The sequence below is a fragment of the Takifugu rubripes genome, unplaced genomic scaffold, assembly GCF_901000725.2.
Source record: "Takifugu rubripes unplaced genomic scaffold, fTakRub1.2, whole genome shotgun sequence".
NCBI classification, from domain to species: domain Eukaryota; kingdom Metazoa; phylum Chordata; class Actinopteri; order Tetraodontiformes; family Tetraodontidae; genus Takifugu; species Takifugu rubripes.
This window is the reverse complement of record NW_021821650.1, coordinates 109941-127178: the sequence shown is the minus strand read 5'-3', so window position 1 is coordinate 127178 and position 17238 is coordinate 109941. Positions and strand designations below refer to the sequence as shown.

Here is a 17238-nt window from a genome sequence, read left to right as displayed (position 1 = left end):
CTGCAGTTATAACTCCCCCCCACACACACACACACACACCTGCTGTATAATTATCACCATATAGGAAAATATCTTGGTTTTAACAGTACGTGTAGAGTTCAGCGGCTCCTGGTTCAAGGCCCCTGCGTTCCGAGTTCTCTGGGCAGTTTCACCCTCCATATTTGGTGAGTTTTCTGATAAGCCACTTTTCCTTCCTTCCTCCGGAGCGAAGGGAGCAGCTGTACTTAGAGGGAGGAACGACCTGCGAACTGGTACCGGGGAACCAACTTCACCCTATTGTTAAGGTTCTCCTTTCTCAGTGACCAACTAGGCCACTCTTTGAAGACGCCAGAGCGGAGCGGCAGTCTGTTTATCACAAAACACACCTGAATACCTGCTCATTCCCAGCCTGTGGGCCGGAGCTGCTGTGAAGACACAGAAACTCCGGTCATAACCAGCAGCAGCGCTCGGGGGCAAAGGTCAACCCCCCCCTCAGGTGCATCCAGCGTGTTTCTACTGGGCCAAGAGAACGTAAATGGATGTTTGATCAAAGGGAACTGGACAGCGTTTCATCAGAGTGGTGAAAACAGGAAGACACCATCTTGAAATCTGTAAACACCACTATTGTCAAGCCCCCCCCCCCCCTGAATGATGCCTAAAACACTGGCTGACGTCATGTCAGAGATTAGATGTGATATTAAACCCTTTGGTTGGCTGATTTAATACTTGAAACTACGGCGAGAACAATCGGGAACAATTCCCAGGAAGTGCAGCAGCAGCGGGTTGCGTAACCCACGCGGCGCTTGGCTCAAAGGCACGTCTGACGTGTGTTTGATCACGCTTGCCCTCCCAAACCTCCCGTCAGGGAGCATTTGTCAGAGCGAATCATCGTAAGTTTGATTGCTCAACGCTAAAGTCTTGTAATTACAGACCAACCAGTCATTTTTGCGGTTTATATTTGGATCTCTTTATTTTATGAAGCCAAAGTCCACCCCCTCCCTCCCACAGGTCTCAAATCAATCCACTGGCAACCTCAAGTCTGGGATATTGGCAGTATTTTCCCACAGATGCCCGTTAAAAGGTGCAGTGTTAATGTGAGGCCATAAACAAATGGAAATCAATCACCTTATCAGAAAGCTAACCAATAAAGAAGCTATCAGTAAGGAGATTTCTAGGAGGGACTATTTTCACGTCCTCGGCTTCTGTCGCATCAGATGCTGCGTTTAATCGGTGCTGTCAGCTGATGCTGAGGGACGCCAGAGCCTCCGCTGGCTGGGACACAATGCAATCTTTCAGGCAGGCTTCCTCGGCCCCGCTCTTATCCGCCCTATCAAGAGGAGTCGCATTCCTGCTTCGTTTCAGCAGCCCCGAAACTGCGTCCCGCTGGGGGCGTGTCCAGCGAGAGCCACTCTGCCCTTGAAGCGTTGCTGCCAGAGCAGAACATTCCCGGCATTGTTTTGGTTTCAAGCAGCGACGAGCACAAATTGATCTGTTAATTGATCGGCGGCGGCATCCAGGAACCACAAAAGGAACCCGGCCGGCAGGGAAGTCGTGCTCACATGGTCCAAACAACTGGACCTATTTCCTGACCACAGATCGGCAGGTAATCCCTGCCTGACCCCTGACCTTCACCACTCCTGAAGGTGGCCCTCGCCGCCTGGAATCTGGCTTGAAAGTGTTCATGTGCTGAGGTTAAGTGGCAGCGCGGCACGTTCCACTGAGGGTTGTTGTTTTTATTTACTTTGCCGTCTTCTACGTCAATAAGAAGCGGGATATAAGCGGAGATGAGGCAGAGGCCGCCACACCTTTCCCAGCTTCCGATTCGACCCTGGAAGCCGTGGAGGCATTCGTCGCTGCAGACTTTTTTATGCCCCTCCTTTGTTTGACTGGTTTCTGCTTAACCAGTTTAGCCTCCTTGTCTGTTTACTCTATATAAGTGGTGCTGTGGTGGCTGTGGGCTCACTTTGCCACTTGGCTGACACCAGGCGCCGGCTCTCTCTGCAGGATAATCGGCACCACAGGAAACGGCGCTCCACTTGCCCCCATGTCGTCCGACCAGGATAGCTGCTACCTGTGCAAGGAGCACCTGAGGGACCCCGTCTCCATCCCATGTGGACACGTTTTCTGCTCCATTTGCCTGAAGACGTACTGGGACCATGCTGACCACACGGGCTCCTTCCTCTGCCCCCAGTGCAGGGTCACCTACAACAAGAGACCTACCCCGCGACGCGTAGGAGGCTCCCGCTACTCCACCCTGCGCGCGACTCCTTTCCACCTCCGCCTCCGTCCCCTGACTACAACTACGCAGGGCCCCAGGACGTGGGCTGCGACATCTGCATCGGCAAGAAGCACAAAGCGGTGAAGACCTGCCTGATGTGCCTGGCCTCCTACTGCGAGAAACATCTCAAGCCCCATTTTGAGTCGGCCACCTTCAAGAGGCACAAGCTGGTGGATGAAATCGGCCACCTGGACCGGCAGATCTGCCCCCAGCATCAGAAGGGCCTGGAGCTGTACTGCCGCACCGACCAGATGTGCATCTGCGTGCTGTGCACGGTCAAAGAGCACAAAGGTCACGACATGGTGTCGGCCGAGCAGGAGAGGGCGGAGGAGCAGGTAGGCGATTGAGCCTTCACTTTATGGCAACCGTTGTTTAAGGCGATCCGACGTAACGCGTACACACAGGACCGTTGTCACGGTGACCTGCTGAATGAGTGGTTAACAAGAGATTAAACAAGCGATAAAGAAAGCCTCCAGCGCTGTGTCACACACACACACACACACACACACACACACCCATGTCTGATCATGGCCGCCAGCTTTAGCTCCGCAAGTTTCAATCGAATATCTTCCAGGTTCAAACGTATCGCTCGTTCTTTCTCGTAGCAACGGCTCGGCGCCACGCAGGCCGATGTCCAGGAGAAGATTCACGCCAGGCTCAAGCAGATGGAGGAGCTGAAACAGGCGGTGGACGCTCTCAAGGTTTGTACCGCCGCCGTACACCACAAACGAACCACTCCTGAGAGCGCCACATGGGCGCATTCCTCCGAGCCAGAGTGGTGACAGCATCTGGTCGAACCAGTGTGGCAGCCGGGCTGACGGTATGTGGCCGTGCTTCCTGTGCAGAACTCGGCCCAGAGGGCGCTGCAGGAATGTGAGAAGACCTTCAGCGACATGATCCGCGCCATCGAGCGCATGCAGCAAGAGATGGCCAAGCTGATCAGCTCCAACAAGAGGGCCGCCCTCAACAACGCCGAGGGTCACCTGGAGCGCCTGACCCACGAGATCTCCGATCTGAAGAGGAGGGACAACGAGATCACGCAGCTGTCCCGCACTGAGGACCACATCCACTTCATTCAGGTGACTGACGGCGCCCACCGGCGCCACCTTCAGGCACTCTGATTCGGCGGGAATCCTCTGCCGAGGACGGGTTTCCTGCTGGGGTCAGACTGGTCGGGGGGGCCGAGAGTAACTGTGGGTTGCCGTTGCAGAGCTACCACATGCTGATCGCGCAGACCGAGGCCGAGGAGCTGCCCACCGTCAGCGTCAATCCGTACTTCTCCTTCGGCCCCGTCACGAAGGCCGTGTCCGAGATGAAACAGCACCTGAACGAATTCAGCAACGAGGAGCTGGTCAAAGTGGCCAAAGCGGGTGAGCGAAGGGTCCGGGGAGCAGGGGAGGCCTCCAGGGGCAGAACACGGGTGGATTTAAGGGCTCATTGTGCTTCTGCTGTCTTTACAGTCAACAAAATGACCTTCTGCCAACTGGATGAGTCCAAGAAGAGGCTGTCGATCAAAGGTGAAGAAGCGCCCATGTACAAGTCGGTGCCGGTGCAGGAACCCCAGTACAGGGAGGACTTCCTGAGATGTGAGTCTGGCTTTATCTCCTGATCTTCTGCTGTGACGCACGCCATCGCTCTGGCTGCTCGTTTCCCTGCACGAGTCCCCTTAGATGCTGACGGAGTTCTGCGTCAGACCCTGTGGCTGACCACCAAATCTGACCCTGGTGACTACTGTCTGTCCTCCAATCATGGCTGAGACGGGGGCTGATTACAAAGACACCCGTTGGCCGTTGTCCTTTTTAACTGAATGTTCAGTTCTGATATGTCTGTTTAGAGGAATTATCAGCTTTGTTCCTCATTATCTAATCATCGTCGTTCAGGGAGGAGAGCTTCAGGTTTTGGCTGTCAGAGACATTTCTGTTTGTGGTCAGATTCACAAACAGTGTTGATACCTCTATTATTCCAGATAATAGGCCGCCCAGATCTAGTCGAGGCCACCGGGTGTCTCACCAGCTGTGACCTGCAGAGGTGGAGGCACACAGCAGGCAGGTGACCTCTAATCCCTGGGATTATTCTGGTGTCTGTGTCCGGTCAGAGGGTCTCACTGCAGAACTGAATGCAGTCATTATTTACTCACCAACGGGCCACGACCACAAGGTCTCCTGCGTTCTTGCATCCTTACAAGCTTTAGAATGAAAGATAGACGCAGAGAGGAGGTGGAGAGGGACGCGCGTGCGTGCGTGCGTGCGTGCGTGCGTGCAGGGCGTGCGTGCGTGCGTGCGTGCGTGCGTGCGTGCGTGCGTCCAGGAGAAGGTGAACCGTTCTGGTGCTCAGAAGTGTGAATAAACAATGACTGCATTTCATGGTCAGGTGACTTTTTCCTTTCCAAGTCTGGTGGGGTCCTGGTGGAGGGTGCTGGGAGCAGAGGCTTTCTCCAGCTCCATACTGTCAACAAAGCGAGCACAATGTAACAGTAAAATGTCCCCCCCCCCCCAGATGCCTGCCAGCTGACTCTGGACCCCAACACAGCCTACAGGCAGCTCTACTTATCACGAGGGAACAGGAAAGCCACCCTCAAGAGGGACCCCCAGGCCTACCACGACAGCGCCGCCAGGTTCGACTCCCTCCCCCAGGTCCTGTGCGTGGAGCCTCTGTCTGGGGGGGCTTACTACTGGGAAGTGGACTGGAGCGGCGAGGGGGCTGCCATGGAGTCACCTACAAGGGCATCAAGAGGGCGGGCTACGGAGACGGCTGCCGCATCGGATACAACCGCAAGTCCTGGAGCCTCTTCTGCTCCGACTCCAGCTACTCAGCTCGCCACAGCAAAGATCAGCTGGAGATCACGGCGCCCTACTCGTCGCGCATCGGCGTGTTCCTGGACCACGCCGGGGGCACCCTCTCCTTCTACGCTGTGGGTGAAAGCATGTCTCTCATCCATCGCTTCAAGGCCTCCTTCGGTGAGCCCGTCTATCCCGGCTTCTGGGTTTGGTACGAGTCAGCCATCACCATCATCCAGCTGTGAAACACGGCGTCCACTGAGCCGCCCGCCGTTTGATGTCCACGTGCATCTACAGAACAAAAACATGTATATTCCACGATCATGAGTCCAAGGTGCTTCCTGTTGCCTTTTGAAGGAAGCTGGAAGTCTGGATGTGGGGAAAATCTGGTGTTTTATAGAGTAATTACGTACTGATGAAACGTATCATGTGATCATAGCCTATTTTTTATTAATAAACTATTAATGGAGAGATGCACTTTTCCTCTTCTTTCTTCTTATTGCATGTTGGTCATTGTGCAGCTCTCTGCCACTGCCGGGCACAAGAACGGGGCTCAGATTCATGATTATTGGCCTAAAGATTCATTTCAGTTACATGTAACTCCAGTTAATTCTGCTGCCAAGGACGCAGACGCGTCAGCAGGCCGAGTGGGGGCAGCCAAAGCAGCGTGGGCTTGTGGAGCTGGGAGGAATCCTCAGCGGGAGGGGGCCATGTTCTCACCTCCACACCCGAAGGCAAACCAGCCTGATCAGCTTCAGAATGGAAGGAAAAAAGGCTGCAGATTTAACACAAAAGGCCTTTAAAGCAGCTCATTTACAGGTCAGACCCATTACCGTTAAAGACTGGAAACACGACGTTCCCAGTAAGTCTGGAAGGGCTCCTCGAGCTTGAGGGAAGTGAGTTGATTGTGTGGAATCCTAAACTCTCAGCCTTCAGGGGGGAATCTGAAGAACTTGTGAAGGTGCAGAGGACAGGATATGAACCATCTTAAGACTCAAGCCAATGCTTTTGTATCCCTTAATAATAAGTTTGTCTAGAAGCAACCATCAAAACAAGATGTTCCAGAACCAGCTTTAATATGGGTGACTGTGCAGTTCTCGTAGATGATCACCACCGTCACCAGGGACAACAGGTCCTTTCAGCTGTACACACAGCAGATACAAATCTGCTACATTTTAGATTTTACCGCTGCTCGTCTCCCTCTGACTATTTTACATGAATGAGTGCATACAGAGAACAAACATAAACCTGAACAACAGGTTGAGAGCTTTTAAACACACATGTAAATTGAACATAAAGAGGCACGTTTTTACTAGAATGCAAAGGGGCCGAACTGTATCTTCACCAAAGCCACCAAGTCTTTGCTGCCCTCTAGTGGTCTCATTGTGACCTACAGGACAAAACAACGTTCATTTGAATGTGATGGTCCAAACTGTTGCTTGGTTTTAGAATCTGCCAGATCCCGTAGTTGATGGACAACAAAAACTATCCCAGTGTTTAAAGAAACATCACTTTAATCGTTTCATAAAAAGAAACCATGAACAAACCGAGCAACAAAGCAATGAATTTTGCACAATTGAGAATATGGAAAAAAGGAACGCCCCCTCCATCCTATGATGTGTCCATCTGAAGAGATTCTGAAAGGAAAGGACAGAACACATGTATAAGACCGGCTGAGCTGAGCATTTCTGCTCTTCATTAACATGTAATAACAGACCAAAGATGAACACTACTACCTACCCTCCTTCCTCAGTCACAACTGCACACGTGGTAGTAGCTAACCTCTGAACGACCTCAGGTGTTCATATTTAGATTTCTGATGACACCTCTAAATGATGCCAACCTCAACAGTGAGCTGCTTTCTTTAAGGCTGCCCGCTGAGTCTAGAACGGAGGGACAGGCTGCAGAGAAAACTCACGTGTTTCATTGAACAGGAAGGAATCCTGATACTCCTTCATGTACTGGGAGGATCTGGTCTCATCCAGGAACAGAGAGTACACCCTCCTGATGTCCTCCACCTGAACTTCTGTGCCCTGAGGAAAACAGGCCACACCCAGATGAAGCCGCCGCATCGCGCCCACGTGGGCTCCCCGGGTTAAACCCGCTTACCTTCCGTTTGCGACACACGAGTCCGGCGGTGCTGATCAGCTGGATGGCGTAACGCAGAGACGTCTCCATCCCGATGCGCGTCAGGACCGTGTGAGCCTCTTCGCTCATCTCCACGTCCTCCTCCTCGCAGCTGAGTCAAAACCAAACACCTTTAGTTTGCTTCTGCACGGATTCGACCGAGACAGCGGGCGCAGGAGCTCACCGGATCTTCAGGATCTGCCTGGTCTCTTTCTCGGTGTAAGGAGAGGTGGCGATGATGAGCAGGCGATCCAGCAGGTCGATGGGGATGCCGTGGGGGCTCTGATAGTTGGTGCCACGGATGCTGAACAAAGGCTGGCAGTTAATACTCACAGTTCTGACACACAGGAACCATTTCATGACCCCCCGAAAACAAGGTTCCAGCTTTGTGGAGTCTCCCCGTACGGCTGAGACACTCTAGAGCCAGTGAACCGACTCTGGGCCCGTTTATCTGGCCGCTTACAGGACAACAAGGAGTGAGACGGGCAGAAGAGTACCGAGTGATGCCTCTGTTGGTGGCCATGATGAGAACTGGGGACAGGTCGCTCTCCAGGGCTCGATTCAGAAAGGAAAAGCACTCCATGTCCAACATGTGAACCTCGTCGATGAACAAGACCTGGAAGTGCAAGCCCACGGGTCAGATACGAGCAGAAGCGGAGCGAACGGAACGAGGAGGTCCTGCAGCTGAACGCACCCCTGGGATGATCTCCGCCTTGCCCTCTTCCCTCCACTCGTACACCTTGGCGTTAATCTGCTCGCGGACTTCGGACTTGATCTCTCCGGTGTCTCCGGAGAACAGAGCCAGGAAGCCCTGCGTGCGGCTGTTGATGACGTCGATCTCTTGGAGGGACACGGTGTGGACCACCTCCTTCCTCTTCTGCAGCTCCCCCTCTGGGCACTGGACAAACTGGGTCTGCAAAGGGCCACAAAGGGGGTCAGAGGTGTTCGCAGCCTCCAGCCGGCGGCAGAACCAAAGGGCAGCGCTGGGCGCCACTTTCAGGATACCTGAGCTCCCATGGCGTCGTAGTCTCGGGCTCTGGTGAAGGAGCGGCCCAGCTTGCTGATCTTTCCAGTGGCTTTGTCGATGGTAATAACATCTCTGAAAGAGGAGTTCATGACAGCGTTACAACCATTTCCCTCAGGTGATGAAAACATGAACGAATGACGCGTCTTTAAAAACAAACCACCTAACTCCACGACTCAAGGTAAACTTCCTGTATAGCTCTCCTAAATGGCCCTTTTATCTAAGCAGAGTTTGAGACGTGTGAAGACTGTGGCAGAGTTCAGAGTTCTAATCTGAAGGGAGACCATTTAAAACACCGGCGATCCGGGAACCAATGCAGACATGAGCTCACCCTGCTTGAACTTTCTCCTTAACGAGACTCTCAATCATCTTGTTGCCCAGATCATAGATGGTCTCCATGTCGGTGGTTTTCAAGGTCAGCTTGCCCACTTTGGTCCCCTGAAAGAAGGGTTAAACATGCCAGTCTACCTTTACGGAGTGTGGGATGGTGTTCTGACGCTCGAGGAAGCCAAGCATCGCGAGCAGCCTACCGTTCCGGTGGCCGGCCTGTCGATCTGGATCTCCACCACCTCTCCCTCTATGATCTCCGTCTCCTCTCTGTTGAACAATTGCAGCATGAGGAATCCTCCGCGTGGGTGCAGAGCAGCTCTCATCTTTGTACTCACTTGATCCTTATTCCGATGGCCTTCCGAAAGGCCTGGCTCAGAGCTTCAGTCTTGCTCATCTCTAGAGAGAAGATCTCGCTCCCAGCCAGAGCTGTGAAGGGCGTATCCTGCCCAAGAGACTGGGCGATACCTGCGTCGACAGGTTAAAGGTCACCACCTAGGAGTGGAAACTACAGCCCAGACAGACCATGACCTATGGTGCTGGTCGTACCCATAGCAATGGCGGTCTTCCCAGTGCCTGGTTGGCCAGCAATCAGCACTGCTCTTCCAGCTATGTGGCCATCTTTGATCATCTCCAGGATGACTCCGGCTGCCCGACGAGAGGCCAGCTGACCGACCAACCCCTGAGCCACCTGCCGGGGACAGAAACCACATCCACGTGGGACCTCAGTGGAGCTCTGCACGTCTACCTACTATTGGAAAGGTGTTTTCTAGCGCTCTCAAAGCATCGAAACCAAAGGAGGAACATCTTAATTTATATGCTTTATAAAATATGTACAGAGGGAGGGAGACTTACCTGTCTTGGCTGCAGAGCATCATCCAAACCAAGGCCACGGATGTGTGAGTGAGCTCCTAAAGGTGTTTAAACCAACCACGTTATCCACGCCATACATCAGATCCCACTAACAGCACAGCTGTGTAAACCTAGTTAAGATCTGCTTACCAATTCGTTCAACCCTTGTGATGTCACGGACCTCTGGAACCTTGGTAGCGGCCGCCATCTGTGCTGAAGAAAAGGCAGACGTGAGCAGTCGCACACACGAAGGGAGTTGAGCAAAGAATGCAGGCACATGACACCATATAATGAGAAACCTAAATGCTTTGGACCTTTTATGAGCAGGGATTTCCAGGAACCAGAATGTTACTAGTGTCTGAGTAGGCCTGGATGGAAGGATTGCTGGCTAGAGAAGCCGGGTGTTACTAACAGGGTTCAGGATGGGCTGTGGGTCAGAACGCATTAACAAGCCACAGGGTTTTTAGATTTGATTCACAACTCTGAGGTGGAGGAGGAAGCTTCAGAGTTATGAGGGCAGGAAATTAGAAAGGGAGCCTCAAAGTTGAGTTCCGAACTTCAGGGTTCAGTCGTGAAACAAAGGGCTAGCAGTAGAGGTAGTAGAAGCTGTGAGATCGAAGCCCTTGGCATGGATCCGTTGATCATGCCTATTAATCCCGTCTCTGACATCGAGCTGCAGCTGTTTCAGGAACCTAAAATTCCCTGGAATTCTGGCTCATTTGTGCAATATCACGAATGCAGTCATTATTTATGGAAAAACCACGAATAAAGTTAAATATGATTGATTCACTGTCAAAACTAACATAGATGCCATTTAATTTGATGTAAATATGAGGGCAGCGCTTCGAATTAAGGTCGATTTCCTTTTCTAGCGTGATTTTTAGCCACTATTTCAGTCACAAACCTCGGAAAGCCCTGGTTTTGCCAAGTTTCCTGTTATTTAAACATGATGAATAAAGTTAACGAACAAACGTCAACTGGTTGTCATAGTGACAACGAGTCAGATCACAACACAAGGAGCGCGTTTTAAGGGCTAGCTGTTGCTATCGCCCCCAAAGTTCTACCTTAGCCACAAAAACAAGACAAAGGTTGCCAGAAATACCAACTACAGTCAACTGTTGAAGGGAGGCCGAGATATTAGATATGAAATTAACAGCAGACTAGTTACTACAGCAAACTGAGGCGCTAATGCTAGCTAGTGTTGCGTTAGCCATCAAACTAGCTTCATTCACGGCTGGTCTGTCCTCACTGTTTCACGCCAAAAACTCCCACGGAATGAACACCTCTCATTATACTGAGGCCCAAAGAATAATGTACTGCATTTGTGACAGGTAAATGTGCAGATAAGCTCACCTTTACAACCACGCAGGTAAAACGTGAGACCGATGTGCCGCTTCTTTCTGAACGTGTGCCACCAGGGTAACTGTTTCCGGGGCGACGAGAGTAGGCTGCCCCCGTAGGGCGGAGGGGAACTGCAACACGCGGTTCAAATCGAACAATAATAAAGTTATCGCCACACGGCGGCGCTATTAGCCTTATGCTGCGTCATGAATCTGAAACTCCTAATTGTGAGACCAGCCCAGCGTTTAGAGAGCAACAACGGCCAATGATCTCCCTGCATGTGTCCATTAACGCCTCCTTACAGCTACATCATAGGTCATATTTTAGGTGAACGTATTTATCATCCTCCTCTGACATTAATATGGGAGAACCTCCTCACACTTCAGATTCCTCTGTGCATACCTAATCATGCTTATCAGTCCAACTGAGTTCATTGTTATAACTCATTCAGATCGCCTTAAATCCACAGTAAAATGACAAAATGCAGTCAAAATGTGAACACGTGTTACATATTTAAAAGTGGTCACAGTAGTGATTTATATGTTTTAGGTTGTTATTGAATGTGTAATTTACTCTGAAAATAAGAAGACACTCAATCAGAATCAAATCTGCACTCAGGAATAATAATTACCAGAGTTTGATGGGCTCTAATGATCAGAGGTAATTAATCCGGTCTATTGGAGGAGCAGTTTATAGCAGACTGTCTCCTACATGCAAATTAATATTTAATGTTAAATGCTAAAGAGGGTCCTTTGTGGATTCTCCTACTGCCTCCATCCCATAAATCCCCCCTGTCTCCGCGGCTGCTGCCTACATTTGATGCATTTTACTGGTTGGAGGACAGCAGGACCAGACGTCCTGAAGGTGGAAGCCTCTTTGGGTGTAGTTTCCCGACAGCAGCTCTCACATGGACGTTCTTCACATAAAACACAGAATCTCTCTGGGCTGAATCCACCAGGCTCGGGCCACTCTTCTCCCAGCATGCTGACATGTGCTGACATTTTGCCTGCTGCACACATTTGAAGACTCTTTGGGACGATGGTCAGACCATGTCAGCATTCTGCAAATGTCCCCACTGTGGGACAAACCTCTGGGAGAAACACACACTTGTATAATAATGACGTAGCTTTAGAATAACGGATTATAAACTTCCTCCTGTCCGTTTCCTTACTAGTTTAACCTGGTTTAGCAGGAGGATCTTCTTACCCGCTGAGAAGAACCAAAACACCCCTCTGTTCTATCCGAGCCCGGCTGACATTCTGTAGGTGCCTTTGACTGACACAATAATGGACACAATATGTACATATTTATTATTTAGTCTCTGTGGCCACGTCTGTCTCCTTGATGTCAGGCCCATCATGTGCTGCAGGATGGAAGATTAAAGTGACTTTTGGAATGTTTTCCTCTTGGAAGGATAGAATTCAAGTCCATTTCCTGAGCTTTCCAGAAAGAAATAAAGCTTCATCTTCCTCTCAGCCGCCACGTATGGAAGGTCGGAGCTTGTGATCTCTGGGAGAACTTCAGCTAAATAATGAATCGTATTGTCCTAGTAAATGTATTATTTCCTCTGATGTGAGACTACTGGTGCTGGCGTCTGATCTGAAAAGAGGAACAATTACTTTAAAAAAAGGACAAAGTTGATTGTAAGGACATGCAGAGCAGCAGAGCTGCAGAGCAACAGAGTAGCATAGCTGCAGAGCAGCAGAGTAGCAGAGCAGCAGAGTAGCATAGCTGCAGAGCAGCAGAGTAGCAGAGCAGCAGAGTAGCATAGCTGCAGAGCAGCAGAGTAGCAGAGCAGCAGAGTAGCATAGCTGCAGAGCAGCAGAGTAGCATAGCTGCAGAGCAGCAGAGTAGCAGAGCAGCAGAGTAGCATAGCTGCAGAGCAGCAGAGTAGCAGAGCAGCAGTAGCATAGCTGCAGAGCAGCAGAGTAGCAGAGCAACAGCAGCAGAGAGTAGCAGAGCAGCAGAGCTGCAGAGCAACAGAGCAGCAGAGTAGCAGAGCAGCACAGTAGCATAGCTGCAGAGCTGCAGAGCAGCAGAGTAGCATAGCTGCAGAGTAGCATAGCTGCAGAGCAGCAGAGCAGCAGAGCAGCATAGCTGCAGAGTAGCAGAGCAGCAGAGCAGCAGAGCAGCACAGCAGCACAGCAGCAGAGCAGCAGAGCAGCATAGCTGCAGAGCAGCAGAGCAGCACAGCAGCAGAGCAGCATAGCAGCAGAGCAGCAGAGCAGCAGCTGTTTGGAGCCTCCGTTGGCTCTTCTGCCTCCACTCATGCTGAGGTGGAATTCTTGCCATTCATCCTTTGCAGTCATTCACAAAGCTCCGCGCCTCACGTGTAGGACGCAGAGAGACGCAGATGCTGCTGTGCACACACCACCAAAGAGCCTCTGGATGTTTTTCTCAATCGCTTCATGTGATGGGGGAAACGCTGGATCTAAATATGGAACCATGGCAGCTATAAAAGCAACAAAAGCCAGGCAGCATCTTTCAGCCTCCTCTAAGTCAAGCGTGAGTTCATGTTTAATGCAGCTCCGCCTTCACGACTCCGCTTGTTGCATCAGCCTGAGCAGAATTGGTGAGACTGTTCCACCCTCAATTTACATGACATGCTCATTAGCAAGCATGCAAATCCAATTCCTTCCTCCATGGGGGGGGGGGGGGGGGGGGGGGGGTGTCCTGCTAAACGCCTGTGGGACGTGGCGTCTTCTGCTGCTGCAGGAAGTCGCATCATTACTCCTATTCATGTTTTCAGCTATCGTTTCTGCTCCATCATGTCTCGCCATTTTCCACACGACCTGACAGGAAAGGGACGGATACCGTCTCCTCCTTCCTGGGGTGTGTGTCACATGACCAGCGAAGCATGTGGAGTCATGCACTCATGGGCAGGGGGACAGCTGAAGGTCAGCTGGCTCCTCAGGCCTGACCGACCACTGACAGAAGAGACGTTTAATGATGGGGGGAGGGGAGGAGAGGGAGGAGGAGGAGGGGGAGGAAGAGGGGAAGAAGGAGGGGAGGAAGGGGAGGAGGAAGAGGAGGAAGAGGAAGGGGAGGGAAGGAGGAGGAAAAGGAGGAGGAGGGGGAGGAAGAGGGGGGAGGAGGGGAGGAAGTGGAGGAGAAGGAGGAGGAGGATGAAGAGGGGGAGGAGGGAAGGAGGAGGAGGGGGGGAGGAGAAGGAGGAGGGGAGGAAGTGGAGGAGGAAGAGGAGGAAGAAGAGGGGGAGGAGGAAGAGGGGGAGGAGGAGGGGGAGTAGGAGGAAGATGAGGAGGAGGAAGATGAGGAGGAGCAGGGGGAGAAGGAAGACGAGGAGGAAGATGAGGAGGAGGAGAAAGAGGAGGAGGATCAGAAGAAGGGGGAGGAGGAGAGGGGGGGGAGGAGAGGAGGAGGAGGAGAAAGAGGAGGAGGATCAGAAGAAGGGGGAGGAGGAGAGGGGAGGAGGAGGAGGGGGAGGATGAGGAAGATGAGGAGGAAGATGAGGAGGAGGAGGAGGAAGAGAAGGAGGAAGATGATGGGAAGGAGGAGGAAGGGAGGAGGAAGATGATGGGAAGGAGGAAGATGATGGGAAGGAGGAGGAAGATGAGGAAGAGGGGGAGGGGGGGAAGAGAAGGAGGAAGAGGGGAGGAGGAGGAAGAGAAGGAGGAGGAAGATGAGGAAGAGGAGGAAGAGGAGAAGGAGGAAGATGATGGGAAGGAGGAGGAAGAAGAGGAGGAGGAAGAAGATGAGAAGGAGGAAGAGGCCTCAGAGTGCTGGACCAGCCAACCAGCAGCTTACGGCCTAATTGTCCAGACCTCCACTAGAGTCTGTAACGTTGTTGCTATTGGGGTGTTTGGGATCAGAATCAAGATTCCAGCTTTAATCTTCCCAATGAAACCTTCCTCCTGAGCCTGCTGGTCTGTGGGTGACGGAGGCTGGTGGACTGGGTGGGGGTGGGGGGGGAGGTGAGACTTCCACAGAGGGGGTGTGATCCTGCCCACGTCCCTCCGTCACCTTCTGCAGACCCCCCGGAGGTGAAGCCTGTCCCATCACCTTCCTCTGACCTCTGGACACAACCCCTCCATCCCATCACGTCTGCAGCAGAGCAGCATTTAACGGGCTAACTAGTTATATATATATAGTTAACTAGTGCGTTTGAACCAGTTCATCTGTCCACTTGATAAGCAGCGAATTGGGGCGTGGCTCCGCCTCTTCCCTCCGGATCTCCGTGTTTGTTTGAGCGTTGTCTGAGCTGAAGCAGCAGATAGCTAATGGAAATTCCAGGCTGCCCTTTTCCTGCCTACACCTGCTGCTTCCTGCCTGCTCACACTAGGTGTGTTGACTCTGGGACGGGAGCGCAGAGCTTTGGGGAGCGTGCTGGCCTGCCTGTGGGAACGGGAGGCGGCTCACCCAGTCCTCCACCTTCTGCCCTGATTAGAGGCTTCCCAGGCAGCTTCTCTCCTGGGTAGACCTCCATTAGTGCTGCTGGAGCAACTTCATCCCTTTCTAATAAGCGGAGCCTCAGCGGCGCGCTTCCGTTCACAGCGCTGATGGAGACGTGCGCGTGGCTTTGATGTGTCTGGACACCAAAGAACAAGCACATTGCTTTACACTCAACCTGTCAACCAGCTCAACAAGGACAAGGTTGCCCACAAACGTTGCTCCGCGAGTAGAGCTGCGATGATCCAGCGGAGTATATCTCCGTCATCATGTGCTACTAAAAGGAGCGCTTGAAAAGCCTTTGGTCTTCCGAGGAGACGCTCCTGAAGGGTTATCTGGGATCAGAGAGGACTCAGTGGGGTGAAGTGATTAAATAGGTTTATTGCATTTACAGACATGTACATGTTCTACCAACCCCTGGACGGAGCATCACAGTTCAACTCTAGAATAACATCCTTTAGCTTGCTCCAAAAATAAAACCAACCTCTCTGTTCTGCTCCAGATCAGAAAAAAAAGGTTTCTTTTTACACAATTCTTGTATGACAAGAAACAAGAGCATCTCAAACACATCACCTGAGTGACTATTGACACAGATTTTGTTCATGACGAGCGACTTGGTGCGAAATCAACCCCAAAAATTTGGCAAAGTGAAGCGCCGTCCCTTCTGACCGCGACGGCGCGTCGAGCGTGGCGTGACGGAGCCTCAGCAAGGCTGCGATGCAAATAAATCCCTGAACATTGAGTGTGCAAAATGGCTTCAGCAGCTGTCTGTTTTTAAAGAAAGCTAAAAGGGGGGGGGGGGGGGGGGGCACTAACAAGAGCTACAAAAGTAAATGCGCTGCACCCGAAGCAGGAGACCTATATGCTCTCGGCCCGCCGTCACATTGCAGTGGAGTGTAGAACATGCGTGTCCGATTCGTGGTCACAGTAGGCAGGAGGGGGGTTCTGGAGAAGGTCTGGCGTTGGTTCACTGGCATGGAGGAGGGTGACTACACAACGGGCCTTTCTCGGCCCTCCAAGGACACACAACAAAGTGTAATATGACAGATAACAATTCCCTTTAGAGATAATTCTTCATTATGGTAACAAACAAATAAATACATTGCATCCAAGCCATCATTTATAATATATTAAAGTTGCTGCATGATATAGCTATATATATATATATATATTTATATTAGATCTATTGTAGTTATAAAAACACCTCATTTGGTAGCATTAAAAACGATAAAAGGAAGGTAAGAAGCTTAGTTCATTAAGAAGATGTTGGCCTGTAAACACATCAGATTGGACAAAATCACATTCAGAGTTCTATGGGGCCAGAGAGAAGCTAAAGCTAACAAGGACACAGCCCCCCAGAGCAGCCTCCTTCCCTCCCTCCTCTAAGGTCACTCGTCCGCCACCTCCACCTGCATCCGGCTCTGCAAAGTGCTTTAAAATAAAAAGATCCAACCTCCAGCTCCATTAGGGGCTCCGAGGTTTTGTAAAACTTTGTCTCCCACTTAAAAGACCAAGGAATTAATAAAAATGCAGTGAGGACAACAGCAGATCCGACTCTGGACGCACCGGCGTCTCCTTCCTAGACGTCCTCCTTCCAGCTGATGACGGCGTTCGCTCAAAAACATGAAACTAGTCTGCTGCTTTTCCAGCTCAACATGGTGGAGGATAATGAATGAAACCCATCCTGGGACTGAGCAACTTCCTGTTCCCGTCTGAGACTCTGATTTCTTCTTTTCTGCTAATCATGCAACGGGATAGCTGTACCTGTGAGGTCCGGAGGCCTGCCTTCACAATGGCCCTGATTGTAACCAGCAGTCCATCATTAAAGCGGACGTGGTCTCTGTGTGGGAGCTGTGTCCAGAAATTTAAACCCAGGCATCGGGGAGTGTCCCCCTACCAAGAGAATCCTGGCTCACTGATAAGGCAGTGTGAATACAAAGGGTTGGGTTCTTTTCAAATCAACGTATTGCTTCTCTTATACACAAACCGTCCCAAAATGTAGCATTTCAGTGACCTTTTAGGGCTAAAAGGTTTGTTTTGATTTATAAAATCCCTACTGTAGTCCAGTGTTTGCTTTCAGTTGCCTCGACTGCCCGTGTGAAGCAATCCTGGGCAACGACCTCCAG

General features: G+C 51.4%; 1 protein-coding gene and 1 pseudogene across 1 annotated transcript; one reads left to right on the top strand and one right to left on the bottom strand.

Moving 5' to 3' along the window:
- Positions 1 to 1940: 1940 nt before the first annotated feature.
- LOC101074873 (tripartite motif-containing protein 16-like) lies at positions 1941 to 5509 on the top strand (annotated as a pseudogene).
- Positions 5510 to 6093: 584 nt separating this feature from the next.
- On the bottom strand, positions 6094 to 10812 carry LOC101074647 (ruvB-like 2). The gene is made up of 14 exons (XM_003970691.3): positions 10718 to 10812; positions 9515 to 9577; positions 9368 to 9423; positions 9062 to 9203; positions 8851 to 8980; positions 8716 to 8782; positions 8517 to 8623; positions 8167 to 8260; positions 7856 to 8074; positions 7659 to 7777; positions 7346 to 7465; positions 7144 to 7273; positions 6953 to 7067; positions 6094 to 6671 (listed from the first exon to the last, which is right to left on the bottom strand). Exons 2-14 carry the CDS (start codon positions 9570 to 9572, stop codon positions 6646 to 6648), a joined length of 1383 nt encoding a protein of 460 aa, XP_003970740.2. The 5' UTR covers positions 9573 to 9577; positions 10718 to 10812; the 3' UTR covers positions 6094 to 6645.
- Positions 10813 to 17238: the final 6426 nt, after the last annotated feature.

What these genes read in the sequence shown, in the direction of transcription:
- LOC101074647 (XM_003970691.3), bottom strand. Translation starts at nt 9,572, where the DNA reads ATGGCGGCCGCTACCAAGGTTCCAGAGGTCCGTGACATCACAAGGGTT. An exon ending in ACCAACAGAGGCATCACTCG is followed by an intron (nt 7,466 to 7,658) that starts GTACTCTTCTGC and finishes GCCTTTGTTCAG; the next exon opens with CATCCGTGGCACCAACTATC. An exon ending in AGGCAGATCCTGAAGATCCG is followed by an intron (nt 7,274 to 7,345) that starts GTGAGCTCCTGC and finishes GTTTTGACTCAG; the next exon opens with CTGCGAGGAGGAGGACGTGG.